Source organism: Onychomys torridus, chromosome 20 (genome assembly GCF_903995425.1).
Source record: "Onychomys torridus chromosome 20, mOncTor1.1, whole genome shotgun sequence".
Classification (NCBI taxonomy): Eukaryota; Metazoa; Chordata; class Mammalia; order Rodentia; family Cricetidae; genus Onychomys; species Onychomys torridus.
The window spans coordinates 33483962-33510106 of NC_050462.1; the positions used below are offsets into that span (position 1 = coordinate 33483962).

General features: G+C 36.0%; 1 protein-coding gene across 1 annotated transcript in view; it reads right to left on the minus strand.

The window, feature by feature from the left end:
• Positions 1 to 4336: 4336 nt before the first annotated feature.
• Trhde (thyrotropin releasing hormone degrading enzyme) overlaps positions 4337 to 26145 on the minus strand; it is a 395355-nt gene continuing 373546 nt past the window's right edge. Inside the window, 4 exon segments of the mRNA XM_036169607.1 lie at positions 4337 to 5255; positions 10049 to 10130; positions 13246 to 13386; positions 13906 to 14073. Of these exon segments, the coding sequence (XP_036025500.1) occupies positions 5112 to 5255; positions 10049 to 10130; positions 13246 to 13386; positions 13906 to 14073 (535 nt within the window). The 3' untranslated portion in view covers positions 4337 to 5111.

Here is a 26145-nt window from a genome sequence, read left to right on the forward strand (position 1 = left end):
TAACACTTATTTCAAAGAAGTCCATAACAATGAGAGTGTGAGAGACATGAAGTACTCAAATCTCCCACAGAATCTGCATGGATAATGTCTCAAGCTTGACAGAACCATTGGAGGGATGGGTTTGTATCACATAAAGCTTAGTTTTACAGTTTTGAAGCCCCATTAATATTAGTAATTCATTTTAGAAACCAATGTCTTTTAGCCTCCATCCTCTCAATGATTGATTAGAATTCCTAACACTTCACAGGGTTATTACATGAGATGATACCTATGGAGTGTCTGGAGTTTAATAGATACGCACATGTTCACATGTTTAATCCTTCTCTACAATTGCCAATTTAAGAAATATCTGAACAAAATGAAGCCCACTTTCTTCTTTGTTACTGCATCAGTATATGAACTAGGAATAACAGAAAAATAAATTCTTCAAGCAGATTTGTATTCATCCTAGAACTCTTTAAAGTGTGGATTATGAAATCTATGCCAAAGTCACATGATATAAAGTAGCTGAATAACTTAAAAGAAAAACCTTAAGGACTAAAAGTATGCAGTGATGTATATGAGCATCCTAACCAGAGAACCTGTTTTTAATGACTCCTTTAAATATTTTTAAAAGCTTTGTAACTTTTCTTATCTAAATTTTAAAACAAAATTTCATGGCATAAAATTGTAAACAAAAACTGGTAGAGTACGTTTGTTAGACTTTTATTGAATCCATCCCAAAATGAAGTAAAGTATTTGATTTTAAAACCTGCTAATTAGTTCAAGGCAGTGAAACTGAGGGCTAATTTTATATAATTAAAAAGTTGAAAATTTAGCATACTTCATGAGAATATTTTTATACTCAAATTCACATATACTAATTTGATGAAATAAATTATTGCCAAGATAGGAATTGCTGAACCTGCTTGAAAGAATAAATAATTTACCGAAAGTCAACAAATGAAGCTAACATCATTTTGGCAAATTTGGGACACTTTTACAAGAGGCATTTTTTTTACAACTTTTCTGAAGATTAGCAAAATCACTCAGTTGCACAAACAGCTTTTCTCAAGGATAGAGTCTGTCCTAATTTTGATTCCAATTATTATTGTTTAAATGTTGTGGCATTATTATACTTTTGCAATCTTATGTATTTCTAAAAATACAAGCATTGTGAAGTCAAACAGTGAAAATTAACCACATGTTTTGGAAAATAGTTGTGTTTCCTACCTAGAAATGATCAAACTTCTCTTCTATACCATGGGATTCTGTTTCACATTACCTTAATTCCAACTAGTTCATGAGTTCTTTACATTTTTTCATGTGATCATTTTTAGATCCATTTCCACCATCTTCCTTTCTCTTACTACATGCTTAGTTATTACTCTAATCAAGAAACCTCTCTTTAACTCTATTGAACTCTAACAGCATGTAACTACCACTATCAAATGATAATAGAGTCATGATCTCTGCTAAAGGAAAACATGCTATGAAAATCTTGGCTTCTCATCCATCTGTTCTGTGACTGCTTGTATGTGATATTTATGGATAAGTCATAGGAACATTCACAAAAATATTTGAGCTACATTCTCCAGCCTCCTAGAAGACAATTCTTTAAATATTTAATTAGCAGTGAATTTGAAGTCAGCATGATGTTGAATGCTTTGTTGTAATTTATCTATTGCATCTGATACAGTGCCAGAGTTCCACAAAATCATTTGTTCATGAGCTAGTCTTCATAGACTTATACACATTTGACTGAATATTGTTTTCAACTATTTAGATCATATAGCCTCCTGTGTGTATTCTGACCATCTGTAACTGTTATCTCTTTCCACTATCAGTAGTGGGTGTTGAAAGTAAAGCAAAGCATCACAGTCTTAAGGTTTTATTTAAACTATGTTCAATAACAGATCTGCAATGGGAAAGTAACCAACAGACTTAATTGTGTGACAAGATATTTGACTACTTACACTGACCAAAGTAAATGGCGGTTAACATGTTCATCCAGTAGTTTGAAATCACACAAATTTGAACTATAAATGTTAAAGATAATAGAGCAATTGTGGATGTGTTCAAATATATAGTCTGATGCTGGTCTAGAACTTGTGACGTCTCAACATATCAAGATAGACACATAAAAATTAACAACACTGCTGTATGTTAGTTGTAGACTATCTATGTTGAGAGATTTAGAATATATCATAACTGGGGTTTTGAACGTGAATGGCTATTTTCAACTTCATTTCATCTTCAGGAAGAAGTCAAACATGTATTGTGTTTCTGTAAAGAATCAAGTCAGCATGTGTCAAAGTTATTGATAATGGGATGAGTTTTAGAAATTCATGGCATTATATGAATAACCTTGCAGTATTTTAGATATATATGTAAACTGAAATATCAGAAAATCTCAATAAAATATATTTATCTTAAAATCATATGAAACAAAGGAGATTAAGGCTCAGCAAAAGTGCATGCTAATGAATTTAAAAAAACATAGCCTTCTAAGTTTGAAATCAAGTAGTTTTTAAAACTTCAAAGACTGTAAGAAAATTTATGGGAAAATGTGTAAAAATGGGGAGAACATTTTATTTACAAGTTACTTGGAGATAATGAATACCCAAAGTGGCAAGTAATCTAGTATTTTCTAATTAAAACAAAGTTTTACTGTTATACATATATTGGCACAGGAAATTCTTGAGACTAGATGATGAAAACTTTCAATATGTTGTTATTTCACATAGATAATTGATTTGTAAAACACACAAGAGAGAAAGATAAAAACTCTAAGTAGAAAATATAATTTTATAGCTACATTTTACAGAATATTCCAAGAGATATCATTGGTTATTTTATTATTTTGAAAATATTACTTATTTAAACAACTAAAAAGAACCTTTAAAGCCCAATATAATTTCAGCATTGGAAATTTTAAAGAACTGAAAAATGTGTAGAGCAAAAATGCCATCTCAATGCCATTGGTACCACTATATTGGTGAACAATTATTGTATGAGGTATAAACATGGTACATAAGGATACACTGAGGATTTAGATTATAGCTAAACCAGTTGTGTTAAAGGCCACTAAAATACTCAAAGAAGATTATGATTATTAACAGCGGGGAGGAAAAAGAAGTAAGAAAGCCCCCAAACTCAAAGTTGGAAATGATGACTCACTTAAAATAAAAAGCCATTACTCTGAATTTTTAGTACTTCAGGAAACAAAACAAGACATCTACATCTACCTTGGTCAGTTCTGTCCCATGAATGAATTTGTCAGTGGTATAATGGATATTTGGGGCATTCATGGCTATATACTATTTTATGAGTATTGTGTTTAAGAACTTAGTCACTTCTAATAGATAACCTAAATTTCAGATTTCATACTAATCATGACCATGACTCCTTAACACCACGGAGTACTTAAAATTCATGTATTTTAATTGAATGAAGTGTTGAAAAATTTAAGTGTAAGAAATAAACATTAATTGCTTACATGATTAAGTTCAAATTTAATGGTAACTTAGTCTATGGATTGGGAAACTGTATTTCATTTCTACAAACAAGATAATTGTAGGACTCCTGTTTTGTAAATTATTTTTCCCCAGCATTGAGTGATGGTCTCTGAATCCATTGTTTTGGTGATTTGTGATATTTGGAAGGGGTAAACACCACAGGAAAACAAAAAGGAGTTTCACAACATTTGACTCAATTATAGTAGTTGTAATCGGTATTTTATAATGCTAAACTTAAAATATGTTAACTCTGAAGCAAGGGACTGGCCTCCTGGGTGAGAAAAGCACTGAAATAGAGTTGTGTCACACAGCCATTGAAATGGCTCTTCAAAATTCCCAGGTAGAACAGGGTTGTTCATTTCCAAAGGTCTTATACATTAACACAGCATAAAAGCAACTTTGTATCATAAGGGAGGGCACAACTGGCATAAAAGGTCATTAAATGCTAATAGACCTGTTGAGGTATGGTTGCTTAATGGAGGATAGGAGCAATATACACATAAAGATCAACACACAGAGAGAATTTAACTCTGCACTATCTAAGTAAGGTAAGAAAGACAAAGGAGCTATAAATAAACACTTTCTTAGTACCAATCATTCTAAGTTTACACAAAATTGGTTTGTGCAATAGGAATGTTGACCAAAATCATGACAGAAATTGGTGAAAGGATGCCGCTGACTTAAGGGAATTTGTAGAGTGATTAGTTTACACATATATTTCGTTAGGATATATCTTCATGTAGTAGAATAGATCATTCTTCAGCACATAGATGAAAAAGCATTTAAGAAAGTGAGTTATAAAGTAGGAAGGGTAGTGTTGAGATAAATTATACGAGGCCTTTTCCAAGTGTACACACATTTATAAAAAAGAGTTAAGTTTCCTTTGATCTGAAGAGATTTCTTCACACAGGTGCATTTACAACTTATTATATACATATGGAGCTTTCTTATGTACATGTGCATATGTACATACTATCTATACATCTTTGCAAGTGTATACACAGCTTTAACTCAAAGAAAATGAGTTAGCAACGCAATCATCATTGCCAGACAATCCAAGTGCTGAAAACAAATGTTACGAATTGTTCACAGAGCTGCTTTATCTCTCCTGTTGGCCATGGCTGAGGATAGAGAATTCCCTTCTGAAGATTTTACTTTCATTGCAACACTGATTGTCATAGATAATCTTTGTGCTTTTGCATAATGCCCATCCTGGATGTACATATATTCACATACAACATTGGACATGTTAAGTAAGCATGCTGGAACACAGGCAGGACCATACATCCATGCACAGAATATTCTGAATAGGATTTTCCAAACTGACTGCAACATCAACATGCACCACTATCATATTTGGTCCTGAACAGCAGGGAATGTACAGCTGAAGTAGCCAGAGCAAAGAGTCACTTGCAAGAGTTTCTACACAGAGGAACATCCAGTGGAGAAACAAATGTAGAGTGAATGGAACAAAGAAAAATACCCACCACCCAAACAGACAACAGCAACAACAAAAAGTCCTCCCACACTTTATCACTGAAATTCTGGCTAGACTTTTTATTCCACAGAAAGCAAGTCCTCTCAAAACTCTGAGTTCTAGGTAAGTGATACACATTAGTGCCTCATGGCCTTCCCAAGCCACTGGAATAGCTCATCCTGATAAAGCCTTTTCCAACGCACATTGGCTTCCACAGTTTCCACGGCTCGTGAGAATGAAGCAGATGCTACCCCATCATAGGTCTTCATGAAGTTCTTCAGCTGGAAATAGAAATTGAACATGTTGAACCTGCATGTACTAATATGAATCCGTGTCGAATATGCATGAATAAGAAGGCCTTTGAGACAAAGTGTCACATAGAAACCTAGGACAAACCTGAGTGAACCCTCTAGCTCTATTTGTTTTGAGTTATATTTAAAAGGTCATGGACCCAAACATTGCATTCTTAATTTTCCACTGCCTTTGCTGTATAGGGCTAACATCTCATGTATGTTGTTGTCCCATTTAGTCAGAGATTGTGAAGTTAAAAATTTTAAGAGCCAGGTAGTGGTGGTGCACACCTTTAATTCCAGAACTCAGAAGGCAGAGGCAGGTGGATCTCTGTGAGTTTGAGGCCAGCCTGGTCTACAAAGCCACTTCCAGGATAGGCTCCAACCTGTCTCAAAAACAAGAACAACAAAAACAAAATTTTAAGAGCTTTGTCATAATTATTACTGACAGATAGTCTTATTTAGAAGACTCAAGGAGTTTTCTTCAAGATTAAACATCAGCAGCTTGACTTTGTGTTCTGTATGCCTTAAGAAACTGGCAACCAACCAACAGTTACAGTGATAACAGACAAATGTGAAAAATCAACTCGCAGCAAAGAGACATTATGTAGTGTAATTACTGTGGGGTGTGATTCATCACATGGAAGGTGCCACATGGAGGCTCTGCCAGGAGGGAGATTAGAGGGCCTCAAGATAAGATCTGGGTGGGAAGACTGAGGTATGGAGGTGTTGAAAACGCAGTTAATTCTACATCTCTAAATTCACTTGGATTTTAGTTCATGGACAGCTTGGTTTGTTTATGATGCTGTTATTTGATTACTTGACACTGATGAACTTTCTGAAAGTTTAGCAACTAACAATGTTGGCAATGGAAAAACCTATCACAGCACTGAATACTTGACATGGCATCAAAGTCACTCACTGTATGTTAAAGCAAGCATAAGCTTTTAATGCATAACTGAGAATTATTTTGTTGTCATAAAATCAATGTAATGTTTGACTAAAATTATATATATTAAGAAAAAGAGGAATAAAGAATAGATTGAGAATATTTTTTGCATATTCCAACCTTCTAGGCACTATAGAAACATATACCATAGAGTATGCTTATACCACAAGTACATGCACACAAATTATTTGGATTATTAGAAATTCATTAGTACAATGGTATATTCTCATTCACATGCTTATGTTCAGAGAGATTCTATGACCATTCAGCAACAAATAATGTGTTTTATTCTACTTTGAATTGTGTGATTTATTATAGAATATATTATAGTATACTAAATAAATATTACATGTCAATGACAATTACACTCCCTCTCCTCAAAATGTGTTCTCCATCATCATTTTGTTTCTAGGCATTCATTGAACATTCCAAATCATGCTCAATGGTCGTTTGGCAACTTTCATTTACATGAAGATGCTCAGGTCTCTTCATGAAACAAGCTGAACACTTGAGGAAAACTAAACCACAGGCTTGAACACGATTGGATACAAAGTCAGATATTGTGCAAGAGAACTCTATAGACCATGTAACTAGTGGATCTCGATAGTTTCATTTCTCAAATTATGATTGAAGTGGACTAAATACTTTCCTTGTGAGCTCCGTGATCCTGAGGTAACTCAGACATTGGACGGGGAGCTTAGTCATCAGAGAATATTTGGCACACACTCTGCATTTGCCATAAACTGATCTTGTGGCCTGTATTCCTAAGTACTGCTTATGGAGAATGTGAGTTCAGAGCCTTCTCACAGGTCCCTGAGGGGCCTGCAATGTCTGGCCGAGCTTGCTTGTCTGTGCAGGCTCAGCATAGACAAAGGCACTTAGCATCCGTTCTGCTGATTTCACAGGCTCTTTTCTGCCACCATTAGGTTTTATCTTAATTGGGTTTTCAGATATTTATCTGTCATGCTTCTATTCTGGATAAGTGTAGACACTTTTGTAAAATAAAATTTAGCAAAATGTCAGTGTTGTTCATGTCCTCTGATTTTCTTAGCACAGTTTCTAGGTGAGTTTATTAATCTACCTCTTAAATTTTGTTTAACTTTGAAAACCATCTTGTTTAAGGGTATCCTAGACTCAGAATCATAAAGAACTTTAAGAGAGAATTGCAAAGCATAATAGAATCTTGATAATCATAGAACTAAATAGAAGAAGCTATTGGTCTATTATGAGTTAAAAGACTTCCCCATTAAAGTTGTAAATGGAGTCTCTGTGATGGAGAGGATGCATACCCTTTTATAACAGAGCTGTGTGTTATGTTCACAGAGGAACCAAGGACACTGGCAAAGTGTTCAATGGACATTCATTGGAAAATTCCATAGGTATCTGAGGCTCTATGAAGTTATGTTTCTGCTAATTCAAAAATTAAAGAAAGGATGAATTATCTCATGAAAGAATATCAGTCAAATTGCTAGTTCTATGTAATTGAGAATAAACTCCAGTATCAGGTCCTAGAACAGTTTGAGGGAAGAGACCATATAACAGAATTTATCTACTTAATAGTCATTAAAATATTGAAGCTGATAAATTATTTTTTTCAGTAACTGGAGAGATGGCTCAGCTATGTAGAGCAAACTTCTCTTGTAGTGGATCCCAGATAGGTTCTCATCACCTCCTCAGTCAGCTGATACAGCTTGTAACTCCAATTTAAGGGGCTCCAGAAGCCTAGTCTGGCCTCTTGGGTGCACCTGCACTCACATCACATACCCACATACAGACATACATAAATTGCAAAATTAAAAATTAAAAACAATGTCATAATTCACAAATGTGCTGATCCCCTTCAGATCTACAGTCTTAGCAATAATAAATTAGCAATAACCTCAAAGGGAAGACACTGATCTTCCTTAACACTTTCTGCTTAAGGAAAGGGTGACAACACAAATTAAACCTTAGCCCACCAGAAAAATAACATTCCCTACACCTGCAGAGAACAGCTAGGTGGGGGAAAGTCTGGAAAGGCTTCCAGCAGAACAGTCCAACCAGACAGTGAGAGCAAGCAAGTCCACAGTGAAGCGACTCATCGCTCATTCCACCAAGACTCTGCATGGTTCAGTTATCTGACTCGAAGAGGATGGACTAAAAGAAACACTTCAGTGGCAGTTTTTGAAATTGCAACTTTCTTGATGGGGTAGCTTGGGACACTAAAAATGGCAATGAATCAGAGGATAAAAATGAAGTAAGTGTAATGCATAAAGCAAGAAGGTTTGCATCTGATGAATTCAACTAAGTCTCAATTTAAAACAGGATTTTTGTGACCTTTGTATCATCAAAACAGGGAATATAAGAATGGTAGATCACAAAAACAGGGATAAAGATGAAAGGGAGCCAGGAGATGAGAAGAAAAAAGAATGGGCAGGGTGAAAGAGGAAAAAAGGGGGGACCTCTGAGCTCACTTTAATGTTTGTAGGGGTTGTGGGCAACTCAATTCTTTATTACTTGATTATTGAATATTAAATCATGATATTAAAACCATTCAGTTTAAAGGGAAAAATAATGAAAAGCAATTATAATGTGTACATGCCTTCTATTTCCTACGGGTACATAACAGTTCTCTCCATTTAGCTACTTTTATTAAAATAAAAAAAAGAGTAACAAAAATACTCTGGGATTTCAAGACTAAATCCTCCAGGGTTGAAAACCACATAGCAGGGGGAAAGACTGGCATTCAAATTACTAGAATCCGAGCTTTAGCTCAGGACAGTACTCATTGTGACAGATCCTAAGTTAGTAGAAGGAGATGCTCTCAGGAAACTGGGCAATATTAGAAGATGTGACAGAGGTGCCGGGTCCAGTGCTTCTAAAGGAATGCAGCTCAATGGGATCATCTGTGGGTCACAGCTTCCAGCCTGTCATCTGTGAAAACTAATGAAACTAGGAATTTCTGTGCTAAATATTAGCTGTATACTGTGGAAGCAGAAGAGGAGAAAGGCAGCATCAATTATCATAATCAAATAAAAGAATCTTTATTTTGTTATTGTTTTCCTGTGTGATTGATAGTCCCCATTTTATATCCCTCTCTAGTACTGAGAAGAGTTAATGGAGGGGAAGGAGACACTTAAATGGCTTACACATTGAGAGATAAAATAAGAAATTGATAAGACAGATATTCCAAAACCTGGACACAAGTTCATTAAAAACTCAAGCTTATTTTCATTAATAAAATTAATTTGTAATGGAGCCAAGCAATCTATCTTAGGCAAACTATTGCTTTCAATGTGTGCTACCAGTGGTGGCATTCCTTCCTACAATATGAATGCATTCTATTTATAGACTGGATAGCTGTTAGCAGGCTACTGTGTCAACATAAGCACTCAGACTTTTTACTGTGTACCTCAGCATCAAGCACAGTTCTTTCTGGACATGGAGTCATTGGCATAGTTGTTATGAATGACCTATGAACTGAGTTCATAGAATCATTTTAGAAGCAGTGGTTGGATCTAAGATGTCTGGAATGTCTCGTCCCCAGCAATGGAATTCTTTCCATAGCCTTCACCATTGTTCATAGTCATTCAATGCTTAATATGTTAGATATTTCTTTGCAGGCAGTGTGTGTGTGTGTGTGTGTGTGTGTGTGTGTGTGTGTGTGTGTGTACCCATATATACACATGCATGCATGTGTTTATGTGCAAGTGTGCATGTGAATGTCTGAATACATGTGTGTATAGGGAGCATGCACTCGGGGTAAAAGGAACTTGTAGAGGCTAATGCAAAGAAGTAGTGGAACTACATTTATAATTTCATGTGTCTATTTAAAAAGATTGTAACAATATTTTACCTCTTTAAGTTCGCCTTCTGTATTAAGAAATTCTGTAACTCCACTAATAAGTTTGGAATTCATAAATAATGCTTCTCCATACCTATAAAAATAAAAGAAAACAATCTTAATGTCTAAGTCATAATTTAAGAAATCTGGCTAGAAGAATTTTTGCAGCATTTCCCAAGGGTTGCATTTGCCAAGGCCTATCAGTGATCACCAGCTCTCAGGGAAGTACTGCCACTCTTCTCAGGAGGGAGGTAGGCAAAGGGGCATTTATTGCAATGGGGTTCTATCAGGTCCATTTGGCCTGCTGCACAATGTCTCAAAGATCTCCGAGTGTCAATGGGTCTGTGAAAATCCAGGTCTCTATAATTGGATTCAAGCATTGTTGTTCTATTTGCAAGCCAACACCTGAGAGAGAGGCATTTTTTAATGTGCTAGTATATAGCAACCAAGATCATTATAAGGATGATCTTACAAGAAATGAAGAAGAGCAAGACCAGTTCAGTCATAACCAGTATGTCACACAGATTCTGTGGTTGTAATAGACCTTGGAATTCTTATTATGTTTCCAAAACCAAGGCAATTCACACACAAAAACATCATAAAACAGCATCAGTTACTCTTATTATTAAATTATCTAGTTATCTAGATAAGTAGTTATTAAAATATCTAGTTATGTATTATAATATATAATTCTTACACTATGAACACCATTTCTTGACTTATGATCCCTGGACAACGTATATCTGTGAATAGAAACCTCTCACTTTGTTGATTTGTCTCCACTTCATTAAGGCCATCTATCACAGCTTTTATGCACTTTGGAACCAAAAGTAACAAACAATAAGACTGAGCTTTTAGAGGCAAAGGCCTCATCATTATTACTAGATGCTTTCTTTTGCTTCCCCAACTAGCAGGTTCTTCAGTACTTTAGCTGCTGAAGGACTTAGTTTTATCATTTAAAAGAGGGGATCAAATAGGAGGATTGCCATGATGAGGAAAAGACATTTTAGTCAAAGCAAATAGATGGGCACTTGATATTCTAAACTGCCTGGTGCGGTGACACAAACCCACAATCTCAACATTCAGAATGATGTAAGTGTGAGGATAGACTGGTCCACTTAGTGAGCTCAGGATGGCTGAGATTACATGATGACACTGTCTCAAAGAAGTAAACAACCAATCACTTCAATAATAGTACAAGTGACCATTGTAAAGGCTGTGTGGTCAGAAAAGTGGCTGACCATACAAGAAGAAAAGCTACTTCCTTCTAAGAGAGATCTAATAGTTTTCCTTTACACTCCCAGGTGAGGAAGAGTAGAACATAATCTCCACCTCATATTTTCCATAGTTGAGGGCTCAGACATGGAGAGAGATAATTCTCATTTAGTATAACTAGATATAGATTGATGAAATAATGCCTAGAATTCAGAGAATGTCTACCGCTCTGCATTTTAGGAGATGCATGTAGACAAGTATGATGTTGTTCTGAGAAAGAAATGCCAAGCAAAGGCAAAGAAGTGTCAAACCACATGGTATGTGAAGACAGCTTCGATTTATTGGCATCAGGAGGGCATAAACTGAGAGGCTAGCCCAGAAGAAAAGTCTTTGAGAGGTATACAAAACACATACCATGAAGCACCTATGTTCTGTGTGGCACAGAATCATTCTTAATTTTATATGGCAAAAGAAAGGAGGATGTCTATACAGACTTCTTGCTGTATGGCTTGAGCAAATGGTGAATACTTATCTGACTTACAAGGAAAGAAAGACTAGTGTGAAATATAGGTTTAGTTTTCAGGTATATTCCTGTAGGGAACTTCATGGGAGTTAACATCAGATGAAAGGTGTGAGTTAAGAGAAATGTTTCTGGGAGTAATAGAATCCATGAGACTACATGATAGCTAAAACCAGAAGGATCCAGTAAAGTGAGAATATAGACAGCCCTTCCCATGAGCCCTGATGTTCAAGAATTGAGAGGAAAATAGCAACTGATAAAAGCACTCCGCCTTGTGAAGATAAACACTACTGTATTTGTAGACTGAAATCTCAGTCTTTCTACTTTATGAATTGTGGTCATAGGTTCTCAGGGACAACATGAGTACGCCGAGAAACAGAGTAAGAAGGAACAAATGATATATGGATGGACTCCACTGAGCTCTGGTTTGTAAAGCCAAAAAGGTTGGTGTATGTGTTTGAAATCCTTTAAACTGACATGTTCATATGTGTTAGTTTCACCTTACTGCTGTTACATGACTCACTATAAATACAATGGCAATGCAAGCTCTGATCTTCCTTTCATTCCAAGACATGAACTGAAAGCTCAAAAAAATGTCAACATGTTGTATAAGTATACCAGCGGCTTCTAGAAACAAAGTAGCTCTAGACAGAAATGTATGTAACTCTAACAACACATTCTGATGAACTTGTTATGCAAAGATAACTGATAAAGAAGTGAAAAAACACACAATAGTTTTTACATCAGCTTTCAAGAGACCAAATGTTAGGTCTGCTTACTATCTGGGAAAAATTTATGAAGAATTACATGCAGCATTTACTTGCTCCATAATAGATTTAATTTTAAAATACCATAGAGATTATCAGAGACATAAATTAGCATTTATTATAATATATTTAAATGCATAATGAAATATTTTCTAAAATTGAAGCTGAAGAATTCTCACCACGAAACAAGATATCCTGGGAATTAATTCTACTGCAGCTGGAATAATACAATGATCCAAGTGATTAATGAGTTTTCTCTGTGTCACTATTTTACTGAGGTGTTTTATGGTATTTACATTTAAAGAGAATTTAAAACAATTCTGCAAGAGTAAATTTCCTTGTAGGAATAGCATTTATATGTGATTTATGTTTTTTCTATAATAGATACAGAATATACAAGTTTTATGAAAGGATTTTAACTTTATGCAGTTTGATGAATATCCAAGCAAAGTTGCCCTGCTAAACAATTCTTATTCTCTCCATGCTTTCCCATTAATTAAGGTTATCAATCTTTATTAAATGAAGAATGTTAGAGAAGTGTTAAAATAACCATGAATTTCAAGGGATGGCAACAGCCATCTTTGCTGAATATTATAAAGTCTAATTTTAACATTTGGTTCATAGAACTAACAAAAACCTTGGGTATCCATTCCTCAAATACTGGTTTTCATTTATTCATTCAGGCGTGAAGAGATTATAATCTCTACCTGGTATTTAGAATTTTCCATTTGTCTCTGAAAAACTTCCAGGCAAGATCTCGGCCATGAGGATTTCTGGCTACATGGATTATGACATCAATTGCATCTTGATCCAACACCACCTCAGAATTCAGAGACAGGTTTAGAAGCCTATAAGGATAAAATTGTGGGGAAACTTAAACACTTAAATTTTTTAAAAACAACCACAATTTATTCATATTCTTCAAAAGTACTTGAGTTAAAACTTTCCCAATAAATAATTACTGAACAATTTCTGTTTAGAAAATAAAGATAAAATTTGTGGCACTTTCACAAAATATATTAATTAAACTCTAAGAATATCTATGGGGAGGAAAAATCATAAATCATGTGTGTTGACACAACTCCAACTCAAATTCTTCATACTAAACATTCCTTTTAGAGTGAAATATTTTCTCAAATACATATAAAACTTTATAAAATAATTAGTCATAAACAATGCTGTCTTTCAAGTCAAATTGATTTAGTCATCTTACGATGTAGGTTTCCTTCTCTTTATAAAAGATGTGTTTCATAGGACCGAATTTTACAGTACCATATATTCAAGGAAATCAAATCAACTCTGGAGAACTTTAATTGTAGATGGTAACAATCATTACAAAAATAACTTTGGAAATTTAATGGACTCACCTATTTAATAAATTCCTGTCATCACTGCAGGTTAGGGCCTCCAGTAATATCTTCTTCTCCGAAACTGCAGTAGTGGAGTGGAATTTCATCCAGATGAACTCCCAGACATCCTCATCCAGCAATGACACTCCTGTGCAGTAGACGATGTCTCTAACATTGAGTGGTATTCTGAGGAAGCAACCCATGGTGGTTTTCTATTAATCAAAAGCTTTGTGGTTTTGAAAATAAAGACCAATTTTTCTTTCCTTCCACCAGCTACTTAAAAGATGATTTACCAATTACATTTTTCCTAAAGCAGTGTAATACTACATAGTACTGATATTCAAATATATTGGTGACTAGAAAACAAAATAATGTCTTTTATTCCAAGGAAGTTTTGAATTTCATTTGTTAATGCTCATAAATTTATCATTAAACAAACTAACAACAAAGCCCTGTTAAAGCATCAAAAATATAAAGTCCTTTCTATTTTCAATGGTATTAATTGAATAGCTATCTGAAAATTTGCTTTCATAATGTATACACTCAGAAAATGACAACAAAGGTGGTAGATGGTGAATTTATTTGGATAAAAGTCAACCACTTCATTTAAAATTCTTTTTGAAAAAACAATCTATTTTTTAAAATGTAATGTGTATGTGTGAGGGTCTGAGTGTATGTAACTGAATCAGGTTTGTGCCAGAACCTGGAGAGATCAGAAGAAGGCACCAGGTCCCCTGGAACTGGAATTACAGGTTGTGAGACCCTTGAGCTGGTTTTTTGGAATTGAACCCAAGCCAAGTCTTCTAAAAGAACAGAAAGTACTTTCAACAGAAGAACTGCTGAGCCATTGATCTAGCACTAAGGGACTTTCACGTGTCCAGTAGAGGGGACAGAACCCATGACCTTGGTGTTATTAGCTCCACATTCTAAACAACTGAGCTAACTGGCCATCTTTACATTTTTATATTATCTAGAATTAATTTCCTCAAACATTACAAATATAGTCCTAATTTTAATGATAAACAATAAAACATAACTAATAAAGACCTTTCCACTATGTTTATGTGGTTATTATAAAACAATAGTAAACTAATACTTTGACTCCAAAATAAAAAATCAGAGTGAGAAAAATTAGCATGAATTCAGTTATGCTTGGCAATTCATGAATTATAAATTTGCAAGTCAACTTTCTCACAGTGGTGTTCCATGATATACCACATTCCCTTGCTCTTTAGACTATTTGTCATAAGGAATATTTGAAGACATTTTACAAGTTGGAAAGTATATATCTCTTTTTGTAATATTCATTAGTCTATTAGTTACATTTTCCATTAATAATTTGAATGTGACTACACAGATTGTCTTCTTTGAGTCACAGGAAGAAACAATGCTTTTTAAAGATTCATAACTTTTATTGTTAAACACAAGTATGGATAAAGTGGTATGGAAATGCAGAAGAAAATCTGAGTGTCTACAAGTGTGGGGATGGGAGTCATTTCCAGTGGTTAAGAAGGGCTGCTTACAAGAAAGAAAACCTTTCCCTCGGCAGTGTTAGTAGGCAAGCATCTGTTCATCTGTTTTATAAAGGTGAGAAGAGTGGAGGAGGAGAAAAGAGGTAGAGTCCACAGCAGTAGAGGAGTTCACAGCTTATCTTTGTTTTCTAGCTAAGCCTGGATATCAAATAGAAACTATTAGCAGGTGTCTTCTCCTGTCAAGTTGGGTGACACAGATTTCTTCCTTTCTGTTTATCACCAGCTTGCCACAATGCATACTTAAATTCGCTAAGGAGAGTACTGTTACTTTTTTTATTTTTATTTTTTAGAGAAAGTCCTCATTCTGAATAGGTATTATTTAAGATTAGTCAGATGTCTTCAATAAATCAGCACTTACATATCGGGATGGGCCTTCTCTCCAAATACTATGAGATGCAGAGGCTGACACTGCAATACTGTGTGACTTTGGCCAAGAAACTGATACGGAACTTTGCAAGTAAAACCCATAAAACTCTAGCATTTCTCCTGAAATCACTAACTCATCAATCAGTATTAGATATGTTAGTAACAGTTACTTTCCAAGAGAAATTAAGCTATTGACATATCAAAGAAAAGATGAGAATGGAGCCCAGTAAGTTAGGATTCCCATCGTTACATGACCAGCATCCATATAAAACATTCCATGTTTAAAAGTATAGAAACTAAAGAGAAAAAAAAAAAAACAGTAGATGGTAAACCAGATTCCCTAGAAATTTCATGAATATTATACTACAGCCACTAGCAAAGGTTGTTTCATTTATCATTTAGAGGTGTCTCCTGGTTATACCAGTTGAACAGTGTAAGACACACACACAAATGCACACATAGTTTGGCCATGACAACATCTTACATTCTACAGTCATCAGAGGCCAAAAAAAAACCATGTTGAGTAATTCCATGTTCTGAGTTATTCTTTTTGTCGTCTGTGTTTGAATTGTTTTTGTCATTATCTAATGTCTGCATGACATCTGTGTCTTCAGCTACTTTTTATAGCAGAAAGGACTCTGGGCTGAGAAGGGATATTTTCCATTATAAAAATACAGTTACTTATACACTCTGTGTATGTGTGTCTGTACTACCTTTTCAGCCTAGAGACGAGGGATGCCAATCGTTGTGATACATCTCTGTATAAATTTCTTGGGATTCTTTGTATTCTGCATTCTTGGACTCCTTGGTCCTGTACGCTAATTTTCTTCCACAAACTAAGGAATCAGGCTCTGTATCTTTCTGGCAACTTTCTGGTCCTTTCCCTCTGTCTTTTCCCTCCTAGACGTGTGCAGTGTTCATGTTGGTCTGCTTGACAGTATCCTAAAAGTCCCTTCATATTTCTTCACTCCTTCCCATCCCTGTAAGTTTTCTCTTCTATGATAACTCCCTCTAGGGATCTGCTTTTGATTTGCTGATGCTTATGATTGCTTCCATCTGCTGGTGAAGCCTTCAAGTGAATTTCAGTTGAGCTGTTCATTTCTGTGCCCTGTTGGTACTTTTAAGTATTTTCAACTTTATTGAAATGCTTAGCTTTATTTTCATTTTCCCTAAGCTTGAGTGAGCACACTTAAGACAGTGATTTTCAACTAGCAAGTAAACAATCAAGTCCATTTCATTAAGAGGGGTTTCTAGATTTCTCTGCTTATTTCTTCATTTTCTAGGTTTATTATTTATGTGGATTTCTGTACATTACTCTTCTTTGTACAAGTTCCTAAAGATGCTTCAGAAGTCTGACGCAAACCAGCCTGGCTAGAAATTCTGGAAGGCCTCTACCACACATCTTCTAACAGAAAAGCAGCAGACAGCTGTGGCTTTTGTCTGCTTACCCTGTGCTGAGCTAGGAGAGAAATGGTGATGTCTAACAGTCCAATCCACTGTCTCCATTCTCCCTTAGGTGTCTAGATCACATTAGATGCATCAGAAGTCCATGTCTGGAAAGCCTGGTGCTCTCTTTGGAGACAGATTCAGAGAAACCGGGGCATTGTGTGCACAGGTTAATGCTTCCTCCAGAAAGAAGCTAACAGTCAGAATCCCCACCCACCTTGGGTCTGTGTTGAGCAACAGGGGAGGAACTCTGTACTTTCTAGTCCAAAGCAGGCTCTGAACTCTGTTGGTGGTTAACCTTTTTTAGATCTGTCAGAACTCTTAAGACTGGTGAAGAAGATCATACCAAGATCAGTGCATCTTTTAAGAGACCACCATTGTGAATCCCTGAGCCTAACCAAATAGAAATTTCTATGCCAGTAAGACCAACATGTAATTCTCTGAGAGTTTAGCTGGACATGGATGTCATCTCTAATATCTTTTTGAATTTTATCTTTTAAGCAGTGTTTACTTTGTCATCTTTCAGAAATACTCGTTGGTGGCAAGATTGAGTTTCTAACAATAAACATTACAATTACCAGCACTGTCATGATACCCAGTGAACACAGCCTTTAAGCGTCTGAAAAGGACACAATTTAGCAGTAATCTAAGGATCTATCATATTGCAAAACAATCAGAAGAAACCTTGAAACAAAAATCCAGCAATAAAAGTTTAGAAACCATGATAGATGTGATGAAGAAATAGAACTTTGAAATCAAAGCTACATAGAAGGACAAAAGGTTCTCTTAGAAAAGTGCAGCTGTAAATCATGGTAAATACTGCATAATATGGACTTGCTTTGGGTCTGCTTTAAATACCATCACAGGCTGTCTATCCCGTTGTACATAGTACACATATCAAACTTGATGAGGGGGAAAGAGAAGCACACATATGTTTGAATAGATCATCTAAAGCCTGAAAAAATAATCTTCAGTCTTGGGAACAAACTCCCCAAGTCTCAGGAAAGAAATGGCTCAATTAGCAGACACCAGGAGGTATAATTTCATATTTCTCCTCCAAGAGTAAAGAGGCAGAGCTGATTAGCCCATGAATGCTGATTTTTCTAGCAACTCTCCTCACTTCATCAGTTTCTCACTTCCTTAGCCATTCACCAGATAAAATCAACGTATAGTTCACAAGATCATTCTTACTCATTACTGAAAATAAGATTGGTAAGAACTGGATATGCCAGGGGCCCTCAATTCCCAATGACTTCCATTGTTAATGAAACCCCCTTTTGTTTCTAAATTTGTAAAGATGTTCTAATAACATTTTCGCAAAATGATTGCTTTGGGGACAGTTTAAGATCTCTTTGTCTAAACCAAAGTCATTAGGAATAAATGAAAAGGCTCATTTGTTTGTAAAGCATTATCTAAGAGACCGCAGAACCCATAGTTATGAACGGTACAAATGAGTCCTGGGAGACACTGGATATCAAGATTATAGGGATCGGGGCCCCTTTCTAGTGAACATGAAAATTGTTTATGAAAATGTGAATATCCCCACAGTCATTTCTTTTGAACTGCTGCCTCAGAAGTAAATCTTTTAATGGGATTTTATCTGCTGGGAAGAATGATGTGTTTGATTTTTTGAGGGTGGGGAGCTGGAAAGGTATACAAGCATGGACAGTAAGTAAGTCTCACCTAGTTACCTGATAGAAGATGAATGAATGGGGCAAGGCTTAGCCAAAATGGAAATGCTTTTATCTTTCTTAGAGCAGAAACAGGGCAGAAATCATTGCCTAATTAGTATAACTTGTACTCTGGTTTTCATTCTATTCTCATTTTAAATAGGATTATGACAGAGTTCATTTGTGTGATAAAAGTTTTGAATGCCTGGAAGTTCTCTATATCATTATGGAACCATTTATTTTCACATTTCAATGATACATTTAACTTCTTTATACTGCCAAAGGCAAGTGCTTGAAGATGAAATGCTTTGGAGGTAGATGTTAAAAATTAAGTAAGAGAAAGATAAAGACATTTCTTTCATGTTTTTTTTTTTTTAACTGAGTTAAAAAATAATGGTATTAGTTTGTTGAACCTACTATAACAAAGTACTATAGACTAGGTTGCTTATTACAAAGAGATTTCTTTCTTACAACTCTCAAGACTTAAGTTTGTGACAACCATCAGGTTTAGGTGAGATCCTTCTTCAAGGTCACACAACACTGACCTTTTGATCTTGCTCTGGCAGAATGGGGCCTGAAGAGCTCTCTGAGTTTGTCTTTAAATAGATTAGACTGTGAGGTCTCTTAGACTGTGAGGTCTCTAATTAATTCCCAGAGGCCACACCTCCTAACACAATCATTTTGGTAGTTAAGAATTCAGTATATACAAAGATTCAGTCTATAACAATAATGAGATTAAATCATAGTAATTAGATACTTTGATTAATTGAAATTGAGATGTACAAACAAATGAGAAAACTGCCAAAGGTCTCCTAGTCAGAGAGCCTCATAGGTCCTTTCGTCTCTTTGGCAAACTATTGGCACTATGGATAGAGGGAGTAGAAATACTGTTTTCAGCTATGTACTTGCAGGCAAGCTCACAGAACTCCAGTGAGCACGTCCATACTCTTTCTCAAGCACACTGCCCTGGTTCAACTCAGTGGGCTTGAAGCACAACAAAGAGACATGAATGTTGAACATGGGAGAAGGAGACGTAGGGAAGATGGGAGATTATAGGGGTAGGAAGGAGAAAAAGTGTGGGAGAAGAATAATCAGAATGCATTATGATGTACGTGTATGATATTGTCAAGGAAGAAATTTAATATACTATTTTAATTAAATAATACAATGCAATTATCCATAGCGGGGAAAAGACTGAAGGGATTCACAGGAGAATATCAACAACATTCTTCTTCAAGGTCGAAGTGTTATAGGTAGCTAATCTTTTTGTTAAACCATAATTTCAAGTTTAGTAATTAAATAATTTTGCTGTTATGAGGGAAATAACCAAACGTTTAATTATATTTGTAGCAGGAATCTTAACAGGTCTTATTAATAAAATCAAACCTGAGGCCAGGTATTGGGGTGAATGCGGAAGATCAGAGAAGCAGAACAAGCCACAGCTACCTCGCCTCACCAGTTCCTCAGCTGATCCTATTTCCTCAGGCTGGAAGTTTCTAAGTCCTCATCCTAATGGGTCTCAGCTGAACTGTGGCTGCAAAAAGCCTGAAAGCTTAACCAGCCAAATGCTTCTAGATTCTGGTCTTCACGCCTTATAGACCTTTCTGTTTTTGCCATCACTCCCTGGGATTAAAGGCTCACTCCTTGGGATTAAAGGCCTGTGTCAGGATGTCATGGCTGTTTCCAATGTGGCCTTGAACTCACAGAGATCCAGAGGGATTTCTGCCTCTGGAATACTAGGATTCAAGGCATGAGTGCCACCATTTTCTAGCTTCTGTATCTAGTGGTTGTCCTGTTCTCTGACCCCAGATAAGTTTATTAGGGTGCACAATATTTTGGGGAACATAATATATTAGCAAAGACAAGTTTATTATTATTAGAATAAAACACATCCCATAAAGGTCCTATTGAATATTCAGATATGATACTAATTATTTAAATGCTGAAACTTAAACCATCTTCCAAGGAAAATTACATTGATTGAAGAAAAAAGGCATACGACTTTTAAAAAAATGTAACGTTTTATAATTAATAAAAAATATTCATCTATTTTCAAGTGGGTTCCCTAGAACTAATTTGGCCGGCAGTTTGTTTCTAGTCTGGGTGAGTCTAGGTCAATGCTTTGGGCTTCGTTTCTCATCCTAATTGGACAGGGCTAAAGCCCGCGGTTCTAAAGTCACTTCTTGCTCTGTTAGTACAAGAATCTTTTCATTAGTGATCATATTAACATTGAAATGTGGGTTTAGTTATTTTCAAAGACAAATGAGAAATATCGCTCAAAGGAGCCTGAGAACAGCACTTCCTCTCTGTGGAGCGTCACACGCCGTCAATAAGGAGTGGGACCCAACATTTAATTAATTTTAATTAATGAACACTGAATCCACTCATTTGAAAGACTGTTGACGTACTCTACGAATGAACAGCTTTGGTTGAAACCGGCTGACCAAGGCTCCAAATCTTGTGCCTTAAAAGGTGTTTATTCGGAGTTGGGTGTTTAGCTCAGTGGCAGAGCGCTTGCCTAGCAAGCACAAGGCCCTGGGTTGGGTCCTCAGCTCCGGAAAAATATATTCTCTTTTACCTTTCAGGGTTGCCAGTTCCTAAAGTTAAAGCACCCAGCTGAAAAACAACCTGTTTTTGCACAGTTCACCCTTGTGCAGTGTCCTCTGCCTCCTCTCTCTGCCACAATTCTTCTGCCTCTTGTCTGCTTCCAAAAACACCACCTTGAATAAAACTTAGAGCTGCTGAGAAGGGATTTGTGACTTTGCACCTAAGTGTCAATTCACTCATCTGGGAAATAGAGGTAACTGGTCCTGACTGGGCTGTTACAATGGAGAAGTGAGATCATCTCCATCCATTACTTCGGACAGTGCCAGTGCATATTACGGTATTGGCAAGGACTTTTTCTCTGCGGTGTACGTGACACAGTGCTGAGAACAATGAAGGATCTCACAAGATATGTGAAGGACCCTCTTCCTCTTCTTTATTTCTAACATCAGTGTGTGTGTGTGTGTGTGTGTGTGTGTGTGTGTGTGTATACATGTGCAGGTCATAGGACAACCTCAGATGTCATGTCCTTCCTCAGACGCTATTCAGCTTGCTTTTTGATGATTTGTTTGGGAGATGGTGGTCTTTTTTGGAGACCTGTACTTACCAACTAGGTTAGGCTGTCTGGGATCTGGCGCATCCACCCCCCTTGCACTAGATGACAAGAAATGAACCATTATTCTTGGCTTTTTTTTTTTTTTTTTTTTTTAAATCTGAGTGCTGAGGATCAAACTCGAGTCATTGTGTTTAGATTGCAAGCATTTCACCTACTTAGCTATAATACTAGCCCCAACTTTTAGGATAAATAGTAGCCAACCAAGACACCTATCCTTTACAACTGATTAATGGGATTTTTCTTAAAACAGGTATAATTATTTTTTAAATGATCAAAACAAAAATTAATAATTTGTATAATGTCAAGTTTAAGGCAGTCACATAAGATGCATTTTATAATGAGATCTAGCTTTCTGAACATGTTAATCAGTTGTGATGCCCTTGCAAATTTATATAACACCTCTGGAATCCAAGAGGAGTTCTGGATTTCGGTGTCACTATAATGGCCCCAGTAGAGGGATAAAATCTGCCTGAATTGTAGTCAGTGACAGAGTAAGGGTATTAGGCAGCAAGACCATTGGTGAAGCACCTTCACATCATATGTTGGAAGACTCCATGCTAGAAAGTTCTCTCTGCTATGTCCAGGATATGATAATTCCCAGCAAAGCCTAAGAATAACAAGAGGAATACAAAAATCGTACAACAAAGACAAATCAGTCCACAAACAGGCTGCAACGGCCTTTTTACCTGGAAGAACAGCAGTGAGAAAGCCTGGTGGTGAAGAGAACAAACATGTTTAAAAGATCTGAAATGTGTCCTGAGCTGATGTTCAAGACTTCTTGAAATTTTAATTTTGCATGTCTGAAAGCAGTTTGGGCTGCTCTTTCCAGATCAAAAGAAAAAGAGTTGTGGCTGGTGGTTTTCAACTCTTTGCAGAGTAACTGTGTTTTAATATAACCACACTCCGTTTGAAAGGATTTAAAAAGTTAAGGGAAACTGTACTTTGAGAAGGATATTCACTTTAAGTTCAAATAAAGCATATGAAAATATTTTAAATGTTTATATTCTGTATATAATGTAGGGATTTTTTTCCCTACTAGCAGGGAAACCACACACACACACACACACACACACACACACACACACACACACACAAACACACACACACACACACACAGAGAGAGAGAGAGAGAGAGAGAGAGAGAGAGAGAGAGAGAGAGAGAGACAGAGAGACAGAAGCAATTCTAGGCAGAATAGCACACACACACACACACACACACACACACACACACACCATCAAAGGAAATGTAGAAAGACAACATAGTAGTATCAACTGCTTATAGGGGGCCAAAAGTACTTGTCAGTGACAAAAGACAAGAATGGCAACAACCAATGAAAAGGCAGCATAATAAAGAGCAAGTAATTGGAGGATTTACAGATTCTCTGTTTCTCCTCCACCAGCCTTAAACTCACCCCACTGAAAAGCTGAGAGCAATGATAGTTAGCATGGCACATCTTAACGCCCCTAGGACCTTTGTGTCATGTAATAACAAGAAGAATGGAAGAATCAGTTTCTTCCATTACAAATGCTTCATGATAAAAGTAGAAAAATTGAAAATTCTGTGATGACTCATCAATCAAGGATCATCAGGCTGCGATTATAAATAACTGTAAGAACACAGCATAATAACAGGATAATTTACAACGTAAGATGTATACAGTTGGAGTCACAGTTGTGAAGGGGCTGATAAATCACCCTGTTTATGGAGTTTGGAGTTAAAAATGAGTCAAAATATTTCCTGAGCATTACCACCCTGTTCTATTTCATCTGCATGTCCCAGGAAAGCGTATGGATTCTTCACTCCTCTCTATCAAGGCACAATAAACCTGTTTCCTATGACACGAAGCCTACATATATCAAAAATATTAATGATATTGTCTGAATCGCAATAATTATGGATCAGTACTCTGGCCTAACTGTTAAGATAGCAGTTGAATGATAAACCCACTCCCATTACAATAGCAAGTACATAAGCAGTACTGCTCAAATCACAACCTGGGTATGAGCATTTCAAAAATTCCTAGCAATATATTCAGCTCCCCCTCACCAAATGGCATTTGTTACCTAGGAACAGCATAGAGCAATAGCTATCATCTTTTGTCGTCATACAAAGGCTGAAAAATTACAGGGATTTATTATTGCCATCAAAGCACAACTTCTATAAATGGGAGTGATCAGTGCAAATGAAGTTTCTTTTTGTACCATTAATGCATGCCAAAGCCATGAGGTTAAGCAGCTGATAATCCAACGTGGGAAGAACTGACTATCATAAATCAATTCCTTGGCAACAACAAAGCTGTCCTGAGAAGGGGATGACTAATATCTTTTTCTCACTTGAAGTGTCCTCTTTCCAAAATAGATCTTATTTTGGAAAAAAAAATGCTAACATTCTTGTGTGTGTGCCTGTGTGTGTGTGTATGTGTGTGTGTGCTGTGCACATGTGTGTATACACATGTATACTTTTCTAAATTTTAACTGATATATGTAGTACACAAGAAAATGGTATACTTTTTGAAACTTGAAAATAATTCTTATATATAGCAAATCTGAAATTACCTACTAAATCTGAAATTATATGACTAGATTACACACACACACACACACACACACACACACACACACACACATATATCCTTCCCATTCTCGTTTCATTTGTAAAATTTCTGTTAAATCTCTTATGTGCATGCATTCAAAGGAAGATATGTCATGACAGCTGATAAAGGGTACTCATTTAAAATAGTCACAAAAATCTAGTTCAAATTAAATAATATAAAATTACCACAAATAAACAACCTGACTTCTTGAGAAAAGAAAACCAGCATGAATGGACTAAAAATACTGCATATTATGTTAAAAAGTACACTATGCTTTGGAATGCTATAGCTGAGGAAATACACAAGTTCATTGTTTTGTGGAGGAGTAAAGGAAATGTAAATTTGTCTATGTACAAATGCCCTTGTCAGGTCCTCGTTACAGTGCTCATGCTTTTGAAACAATAAGTAAACAGTGAGTTTATTGAATAGCTATGCTCTATATTTCAGGTCAAAATAAAGAGGTGCTTGTTTATATTTGAAAATTAAGGAACATTAACCACTATTTTCTACTTAGTTTTATAATATATCTAATTATACACAAGTGAAAGAATTCTGAAAATGACTCTGAGGGGACATTGCAATGATTTTTATGGAAATTTCCATACATGATATTATAGCTGGTGATTCTACATATTTGCATGACTTTTGTGAGTGACACAGAGGAACGGCCTTTCTATTTTGTTCTGCATACTCACAAAAATTTTAAGAAGGATAAAAATGAAGTTAAAAGCTTGATTCACAATATCTCCTTTGTATATTACTAAAGCATTGTTGAATTTAAAGCAAGTGTTTATCATAAAACAGAAAACATTAGTTTTCTGGGGTTTTAACTATGACAACTTACATGAAGCTTTTCACATTAACTTGATGGCAGAAGTCTGAAAGAATATGGTTGGGTCTTTCTGGAAATTTTGAAGATAAATCTACCCCATGTTTCTCTCCTGCATTGGTGATGCCCCAAAGCTCATATCTCTTCACTATAGAGCTACTGCACTCTCTATCTCTGCTTTTATACAACTCAACTCCTTCATCTTGTGCCTTCTTCTCCCTGTCTTATAAGAATGCTTGGGGCCAGAGAGATGGCTCAGTGGTTAAGAGTACTGGCTGCTTTTCCAGAGGTCCTGAGTTCAATTCTCAGCAACCACATGGTGGCTCACAGCCACCTATAGTGGGATCTGATTCCCTCTCTGGCATAAGGTTGTACATGCAAAGACATTAAATAAATACATAAATCTTAAAAAAAAGAATGCTCATCATTAGATGAAGGTTCTATCTGATTATAGGATTATGTCATCTTTAACTCTCTTATCTCAGCAAAGACTTTATTTCTCATGAGACTATATTTACAAATTAGGTTTGGAATTGGAAGGCCATCTTTCTTTAGAGGTAATTTTTCAATTAACACATGGCTGTATGTGTACATGCCTTTAATTCTTATGCTATTACTAGGGGGACAAAAAGGCACTAAAGTTCTTTTTTACATTTCACGT